We start from the raw sequence: 9,675 nt of genomic DNA on the forward strand, positions 1-9,675 counted from the left end.
TCTTCAGACAGGACAGCATTACCATCGATACACCAAAACATGCAACTTGGCCAACACGCCGGGTTTCCACAATTTACACTCACTGATTTGGTCATTTTGCACCACTTTGGAAATTAAACAGACTTCCATTTACTTGTATAATAATTTTCCGATGGCTTTCACAAAATTGAGACCTGTAGGAGGCAGACAAAAACCAGCAGTGGCCCAAGTGGAGCGGGACCGGGTTAGTCTTCCACGCTCCGGTGGCTTTGTGAGCATGACAATACGCTTCAAGAGTCAAAAGTAAATGCAAGACAGTCATCCGCCCTGCAGGTTGAAGACGATGCACGTGGCTGAACGACAGTGTTTGGGATGAGATCTTAATGACAGCAATAAGCAGAGGTGTACAGGCGTGATGACAAGACAGGGCATGCGTAGGCCAGGCTTGAATTCCAGAGGTCAGAAAGGATTCTCTCATTTCACTTTACACTAAAGAAAGCAACATACCACTCAAAATCAACACTTAAAGTGACTGACTGCTTGGTGACAATACTGAAAAGGCAAAGCTACTGTACTGTTTTATCTTCATTTTTATTGGATTCTCAGAACTGAGTGCTAAAAGGAACAAGCTGTATTTGAGCGTTTCATTCCAAATGAAAAACAGAACAAAGACAATACAGAACAATCTGCTGGTGTTTTGTCACTGAACGGACTGAATATGAAACACGACAGGAGGACACATCCTGTCACTGGTCGATCCGCAGCATGTCAGACGAGCTGTATGCGGGCAAAGGGCGGGCGCCAAAGTCCACGAGGTTCACATCGGGCTGTGCACTCTGCCCATGACCGAGGAACCATCCAACCATCACAGAGCCGGGACGGTCTCCCTAATCCTTGGTCTTTGTTCTCAGACAACAGTGGAAATTGAAGTGAGCAAATGAACGGCCAGGTGGCGTTAGAACTCACATCCCCCAGGCATAGCAGTCGTCCTGGAAACGCAGTTGCAGGTTTATGGAAAGACTCGGCGGGATTGTCAATTAATCCCCATGTCTCCTCGCTTTAATTATCCACAGACAAATGATTTTAGGAATCTTTTGTGCACCACTCTGGGCTGGGATTGAGGACAGGCTGTGGAGAAAGGTGATAAATCCATCTCGATATAAAGCCTTCTAATGATGGTAAGTGTAAACACAGAAGAGTCATGTGCGACAGTAGATTATAGCGCCGCACAGATGGCTTCCCTAACATAACTCATTACTTAAATGACAACAGATGCAGTTATTATACTAATATCGATACAGATTGGCAATATGATGGGAGTTTCTTTGTTCCTGCTCCGGTGCAGACGTCAATTTTTAAATCAAGATATTTGTACATTTATTTTGTAGCTATTTAATTCAACTGAAATAATTGATTTTGGAACGCACCATTTCATGTTTCGCCATGATTTTTTTTTTCATTTAAATTAATCTAGACTGTCATAATCCTTCTCATCTCAGCCTCCCCCCCAGCAGATTTCATCATATTCAATCAGATTATCCACCAGATCTCAATCAAATGAATCCCATTGATTCATGTAATGCCCAAGCCACGACCTCTGCGGTGTCAAACACGCCAGGCTTCCAAATAAATCCCCGTACTTGAATATCAAGCCATGACATCTGCCACCGAAACCCGCGCAAACATCAATACTAAGCCTATACAGACACTAGTAGCAGCCTATATTTAGAAGGACTGTTCCGTGCTCTTACTTGGAGTCTTTCCGCATGCAAGACCCACTGACGAAGGATGAGAAAGCCAGGCCAATATGTAAACCAGGAATGCATCACAATACCCTGGCACCGCCTTTCACAGCCTGTGTTTGGTAACAAACGCCGCGTTTGAATCCCAATGGAGGCCAGCTGTGTATTGCGTTAAGGTGATTAGCATTTGATGACAGTGTAAGGATCACTTTTCAGGCTCCATTCCGTGGCAACCCTCTCTGATCATTCCTGGCGAGTGGAACTAATGTCGCTGGACACACTGGATGGACAGTTAAAAGATCAAAAATACAATGAAGCAAGAGTAGTGACACGAGACATCACAGGAGACACCAAATCTTGTGGGGATTCAGCTAAGAATCGATAAGATAAATTTGACGTGTTTTTTTTTTTTTTTCCGTGATGTTACTGCAAAATAATTAGTGATGGCAAAGAGGAAAAGACTACTGATAATCAAAGATCCTGTAAATGTCACATCTTTGCTGGATTACTGTAATGCACTTTATTTTGGAGTCAACCAGTCCTACGTCAACCATGCAGGTTTTCGCTTCTTAACGTAAGAGGGAGCAAATAACTGACATTCTGGTCTCCCACCACTGGTCGCCTGTGAATTATGACGTTCCTTTAAAGATTTTTAACAATGTGTTTTAGTTTAAATCTTTAAACGGTCTGGCCTCACCTTGCCTCTTTGTGCCGATTCATCCCTACGCTCCTGTTCGGTGCCTCAAGTCAGATGACCTGCTGCTTTTGTTGGTAAAGAGAACCGAGCAGAAGCTCAGAGGGGACTGGATAATGTTTTTTTTTTGTTGCAGGTCTCACACTTTAGAATGACTTCCTGGTGTACATTTGACAAGTGCCTCCTCTCTGTCAGTTTTTAAAACTCACCATAAAACGGATTTTTCGGCAATGTCGAAAAATTGTTGCTTTACATTGTGTAAATGGATTTATATTGTATTTGATTTTTGTGTACAACACTTTTTTTCAGCTGTTGTTTTTAAAGTGTTCTATAAATAAAGATGAGTTGAGAATCATGTAAATGTCTCATTCTACTTTTAAAGTGAGCAGCTGCGATTTCCTCTGCAACTGCTCTGCTTGACATTTTCTAACAAGGCAATTTCAGCACAAGGAGGAAGAAGGGAGCCAATTTGCTTATCTGCTCATTTGAGAAAGGTACACAAGGTATAATTAGAAATGAAGCTCTGGCTGGAGTCTCATCTCCCACAGTCGGAGATTCGAGTAATTATCTTCGCAAAAGCCTGAAGTCTCATTCGGCTCAGATGAAGGCTGTCACCGTTAACTGCAGCTTCGAGCTTAATGACTAAAGCGAGCGAGACCAGGGCTGCAAAGGGCAAGCAGCAAGCGACTACATTCCCTTCAACATTTCACACCACATCGAGCCCATTAGCAGATTGGATTTCACTGCTCATCCCCGCCACCGATTACTGCTGTACCTCAGAACCCGACATATGACATATCAGCTGCTTGTTTGAGGTTGTTAGTGATGACAAAATGGAACGGTCGAACTGAGACTGAGATATATCGCAGGAATTGTACATTTTTAATTAGTAAGATGGGTTTAGATGAACTGATTTGACAGCTACCTCATCTGTCCTTATCGCCTCGGGGTTACTGAAAATAGCATCGCAGCACCAGTGAATAGTTTTAAAGAACTCAACAGTAAATAATGAAGAAATGACTGTTAAGCTCCTCATTACAGTCAGCTCATTAAGCATCCAATGAGCCATTTAAATGACCCCCCAACCACACACACACACACACACACACATCCACCAAAACTATCCAAAGCATTCGTTGTTGCTTAGGCTCCGCACTTGGTACTAATGTGATGCAAGATTAGGTATTACTTAGCTCCGACGACAAACATATTGTTCCAACTAATGCAGTGAGATCATGCCAATAGATGGGGGGCCCCCTAATCACCTGAACCCTGCCGAGAGAAAAGTGGCAGGGGTCCTGTCATGTAAAAAAAACACCTATATGGGGCCTGCGTTCCATGATAAAAGAAACAGCGTCTGCTCAAGTGTTCTTGAAGGCCCCATCGTGAAGTTGAGTAGACAGCACAATCACATTTTCAGAGCACTGCCAAGGAATGGAGCTGTATTGTCAACTGTTAGGAAAGCTGCCTTCTTTCCACACTTGCAATTGAAGTAGCTCATGATTTATAAAGTGAGTTTTTTTTTGAAACCTTAAAAATCACATAGTCTAAAAAATTCTTTGATCTAAACAAAAAAATAATTCCCCAAAAATTACAGGCTATAGTTAAAGGGGAAATCCAGCCCTTTGCATGAGCAGTGTATCCAATAGGTTATGTAATATGTACCCTATTTTGACAATGTGATGTTAAATCCTCTCATTTAATAGTGTTATGAGAAGATTTTTTAATCAACAATTATGAATTTTCAGGAGCACTGCCATTTTCCCAAGTCACATGACCTACGTGCGCAGATGTGACGTGTACTGTGCCGCAACAGAGGCTCGAATACATGGGACACCGTTTAGTCAGACTCCGCGTCATTCCGCCCGAAGATGCATCCGAATATTCAACATTAATTACAGCCAGAGGTTCATAACTTTATGGAAGTATTCCTCCGTCTTCCCGATCAACCGATACTGCTATTTCTTCATCAGATGAGGATAAATACGAGAAATCGGCGCTGGGCATAAATGGTGTCCAATGTACTTTTGTTGCGGCACGGTACACGTCACATCCGCGCACGTAGGTCATGTTACTCGTGAAAATGGCGAAATTCGTAATTGTCGATAAAAATCTTCTCAAAACATTATTAAAGGAGAGAGGATTTAACATCACATTGTCAAAATATGGTACATATTACATGACCTATTGGATACACTGTTCATGCAAAGCACTGGATTTCCCCTTTAAGGAGCGTGTGGTAGGCTATGAGAAAACCATGCGGTTGGATGTTAAAATGTCAGTACTCTCAAAAGTCTTGTGTTTGAATGACATACGCCATGTTGTGCTACGAACAATATTGGACCAAAATGAAACGTTTTTAATCTCACTTGCAACTAAGCACTTGTACTTGATCTGAATGGAAAAAAAAGGGTATTGGTGCATCCCCAGTTAAGCACATTAGAAGGTCTCGTCTTCTAATACTACTGCACTTTGTTTTTCGATGTGATATTCAAAGCCGCATGAAAGGATCTGCTACCTTCTCACTGGAACTCCTCGTGAATTGATGGGTTTGGGCTAGGGGGGCAGTCTAATAATATGCTGCTCTCTTAGGTTAGGATAGGGGCAGTATATTAAGCACTGGCTCCAGTATAAATATTTTGATTATTGTTTCCGTCTGGCTGTGGGGAAAGATGCATGCACGCAAGAAAGTGTAAACACGTAGTATATGATGTCATATATCTAGACACGATACAGTAAAAGGCTCATGGAGTCGCTGAGAGGAAGTTTTTAATGGGGAACATTAAACAGAGTGTGACTCAAAACAGCTGATTTTTTTTTTTTTAAATACACCCGAAAGGGGAAAAAATGCAGCTGTTATATTTGAAAAAGACCAAACCAGGTTGAGTCCTGACCGCAAGAGGAATGACATAAGTCACTATTTGTCTGGACTACACCGTCCAGCCCCGCTTTCCTTTGGCACAAGGTGAATGACCTACAGTCAGCGCCGGCTAGTCCGAGAGGAGGAGGAGGAGATGAGAGTTGGGGGTTCAGAGAGTTGAGAAAACCAAATTTTATAAAAGAGGGAGGGGAAAAAAAAGAGGTGGAAAGCTCCAGTTCAGCCTGCCTGCAGCCAAGATTAAAAGTGCGCAGGAGCCAAAAGCATTTGTCCAAATCATCTCATAAATTCTGACAAGGAGGAGCCTTCACTGGATTAAGAGGTCACTGATGGAAAAAAAAAATCATTAAAAAAAAAATAAATGTTGCTTTGCAGTTTAGATGACAAGTGTGGTTTTGGTGCTTGAAAATGCAAACATTCGAAAACAGACCTCAAAGCGGGACGTCATGAAAATGATAATATAGTGTCTGTCTAAATAAAACTGGAAATGATTGTCTATGAAAATGAATGACATGGTATTGTGGGAATGCTCAACTATCTTAAAATTGTCTTTTGAGCTAAGCAGTACACAGTATGAGGCAACCCAGCTAATTGATGATTAAAAAAAAAAAAAAAATCATCTTCTCGCACATGAGCGGTTTTACACAAACAAATACAAAAGGAAACCAAAATTAAAATCATTGGCTCCATGTGCGTGAGTAGATCCTAATAATAACGCTGCAATGTGTGCAGTTTTGATTTAAAAATAAATGAACAGAAAACACGTCAAAACAGAGTTTGTGGAAAGACTCATGAAAAGTGCACAGATTTTTGGTCATTTACACAAAGCTAAAAATAGACCAGAACGTGACATTCCTGTGAGGGGGGGAAATCCGCAAATGCATCACATTATTGTTTAGGTAGCAGGGAGAAATATTTGTGGTTTATACAAAGTTTCAAACTTAATTGAATTTGTTCGGTGACCACACTCATGAAGCAAAATTCATATCACAGCTTAAGTCTTCCTACAGAAATAAATGGAAATGTAATTATAATCTGTATTTGCTGAGGATAAAGAGTGACTTTACAGTGCTGTTATAGTTTCTGTTTACATGTGTTGCTGCACAGTTTGTGTTCAACGTATTGCTTAACATAAAATCAGTCAAATGACAGCTCATATGCCCCCCAAACAAACAAACAGACAAAAAACAATCACAGGTCAAATAACTCCTATCTCATCACTGTTGTTTAAACGCAAGTCTGCTCCATGAAAAAGCGCCACCAGACATGACCAAGTCACCGCCGGAGCTGTCATCACTACCACCAAGCAGGGCATGACTGCTCCTCATCTATTTTTCATTTTGAAAAGAAGTGGATCTAATCTCCGTCGAGTCTCAAATGTCTCCCTGGGATTCTCCTAAATCGGACTTCCGCGGGTTGGCTTCCCAAAGAGATGGTGTTACTTCAGAGTTATTGCGGTACTTTTGGCCAATAAATGCTTCTTTGCATCATGTCCTCTTGTCATTTAATTGTTCATGAAGGGAACACTTGGACTGTTTCTGAACAAGTACTGCACTTGAATAAAATCGAACGATGAGGATTTGTGGGATGTCACTTTTTTTGTTTTGTTTTGTTTTATTTACTGGGATGTTGACCGTAAAGTGCTGTCAATTAATTTGCGTCAGCAAGAAGGAGACAAAGTCTATTGTCCTTTAATGTGTAGGAAAGTACAGAAATGTCTATATTCACGAATCTTTTTAACCTCTCTGGTGCAGTTTTCGCTGGCCCTATGATTATTTGTGGGGTCAAATCCAAGAATGAAAACAAATATAAGTGCCAGCTCTTGCAATTTTTTTTTTTTTTTTTAAATGGAGGAGGCCAAGATGTCTATTTATAAACAGTCATAGAGAAAATTGCACTCTGGCCCGAACTTGAACGCTGTGGCCTTGTTGAAGCGTAGCATGAAGCCAAAAGTGGTACCGGCCACAGGGAGCTTGAGTACGTTTTGGGAGGAATGGGGTTGTGAAGGAAACTGGACAACTGCAAGAAAAATAAAATTAAATAAAAAAAATACACTCAGCGACTCTTCATTGCACCCCGAGCGATTGTCACAAATCTTCCAATTACAAAAAAAAAACAAAAAACTGACACTGGATCAGGTTTTGAGGCTCCACACACAATATTATGAACTGTTTTTTATTTTCATTGTATGAAAGACAAGAAATGGGTAAGAATAAAGGAGATGGTGCATATTTTGACAGTCTATCGGCAATGATCGATTGCCTCATTCACTGACTGTACCTGTGCAGTTTGTTGACAGTGACTCTCCACGCTTTGCTTTCTAGCCACAGGTATCTATGAAATTACAAATACAGTTGAGTATTATTGTACACCACTATATATACTGTATATTGTTTGTACAGCTTGGCAGTGCCACGGTTGTTGACAGTTGGCCACTCATGAAAAATAGGTTCCTTTCCTCACACACACAATAGTTAAATCAGTTTCCGACATGTTGCTCGGTGACCAATAATGCTTGTCTTAATAAACCCATGCGTGTTGTTGGGCTTGGGCTTTGAGCTGAATTTAGTACCACAAGACGCATAGATGGTCAACACAACGGGATTGTTCCACTTGAGCAACTAAAAACCATACAAGACAAAAAAAAAAAAAAAAAAAAGAGAGAGAGAGAGCAAGGACAACCTCACAGAGGTCAAGTGATGAGGAAATAATTCCAGCAAGTTGGTGCCATGACCGTCTTCCATCTCTGAATACATTCTCATGAGGTGTCCCTCAGATTAGCAATCACAATAACATCCTCCCATGACACATATGCAGCATCTCTGACTCTCCAGAACAGGACGTCATGTCCCGTAAATCGATATTTGTGCGCAATCCCACGTGAAAAAAAAAATCAAACAGTGGAGCAATAATAGGAAGTAGCCTCTTCGCTGGCTGTAGGAATCTGCAGCCAACCTTGGTTGTGTTTATACAAACCAACAATACAGCTATTTTTCTTGGGTGTGTGGAGCGGTGGGGGTCACAGATGAAGACATCAGATTGGTGGTTGGACGAAACGTTGCGCTTTCAAGACAGCTGCCACATCAGAAATGGTCACAGGCAGAATATGTAAGCACTTTGGGGACGGTGGAGGTCAGTGTAACACAAATACTTTCAGCAGATGGAAAAAAGAAGAAGAAGAAGGGGGAAAAAAAACAATCCCCCAAACGGATTTGGCAAGATGTGGGAGTTCGGAGTGCAGGAAAGAGATTATCATGACAACTCAGATGCGATTTAGCCAAATAATGTGAACCGAAGCAGGCCCCAAAATTATTTGTTCACTGACAGCATCCCAGATTGTTAAATAAAGTTTTCCCCTATTATCCACACCACTCTGGTCATAATCACATTTCACAGAGTTAAAAATCAGGCCAAAATGGTAGTCTGAAACTTTTTAAACAGCAGAAACTTTTTGTGGGGGAGAAATACTGTCAATTGTTTACTTGCAATGAAATGTTTCAAACTATGTCTCTCAACGCCAAATAAATGCACACAATGTCCCTTGGAGCCTTTTCCCCAACTCCGTCAAGCACTGTCATCTCCGATCTCCCCCACAAACAAACACAATCGTGGCACGTCCACGCAAACAAGGACAATTTCAGCAGACATAAAAAAAAAAAATGTAGGTAAAAATCTCACTCACCAGCTTTGCAAGGATCCTTGTAGTCGATCACATCTGATGTGGCAACGGGCTCCACGAAGTAGCTCGGGTCGATCGCTTCCAAATCGAGGGCCAGTATCGCACCGAAGCAGGGTAGGAGAAGCAAACATCTCGCCGCGAGATCCATGATTGTGGTGGGGGAGACGGCCAAATGCGAGGGATAAAGGTAAAGGAAGAGGGGGGGGGGGCGCAGACAGACAGACAGAGAGAGAGAGAGAGAGACAGGCAGACAGAGAGAGACAGAAAGAGAGAGAGAAATGGGAGGTTTTGGGGGAAACGAGATTCCTCCGGAGGGCGGGTTTAAAATCCAACCTCTCTCCGGTGTCTCCTTGGGGGGGGCACTTCAAGTGCTTGCTGTCCTCCAGCTGGAGCTCCAGGCTAGTGCCGAGAACTGCTTGAGAAACTTTGATGCTAAGGCAGCTGCTCCTCGAGGGCGGCGAAAAGAAAGCCCACCTTTATTTAATTTTTTCCAAACCTGGGTGCATTTTTTTATTGGCGTTTTAGGGTCCACTGCTAATAATATAATAAAGCGAGAGAGTTTTCTAAACGAATGATCACCTCCACCATACCATAAACAAAAACACAATTAACTGTTATGTCTAGCTTGCTTAAAATAGTAACACCTTTAACGCGTAGCTAATTTTAGGATTTTAAAACAAAGCTAACAATTCAAAACGGCGTA

General features: G+C 41.7%; 1 protein-coding gene across 1 annotated transcript in view; it reads right to left on the reverse strand.

Annotated features, from left to right (window-relative positions):
* Window positions 1-9,571, reverse strand: part of bmp1a (bone morphogenetic protein 1a) — a 38,290-nt gene extending 28,719 nt beyond the window's left edge. The window contains exon 1 of the mRNA XM_061816035.1: window positions 8,976-9,571. Within this exon, the coding sequence (XP_061672019.1) occupies window positions 8,976-9,120 (145 nt within the window). The 5' untranslated portion in view covers window positions 9,121-9,571. The remainder of the gene's footprint in view (window positions 1-8,975) is intronic.
* Window positions 9,572-9,675: the final 104 nt, after the last annotated feature.

The sequence above is a fragment of the Syngnathoides biaculeatus genome, chromosome 4 (assembly GCF_019802595.1).
Source record: "Syngnathoides biaculeatus isolate LvHL_M chromosome 4, ASM1980259v1, whole genome shotgun sequence".
NCBI classification, from domain to species: Eukaryota; Metazoa; Chordata; class Actinopteri; order Syngnathiformes; family Syngnathidae; genus Syngnathoides; species Syngnathoides biaculeatus.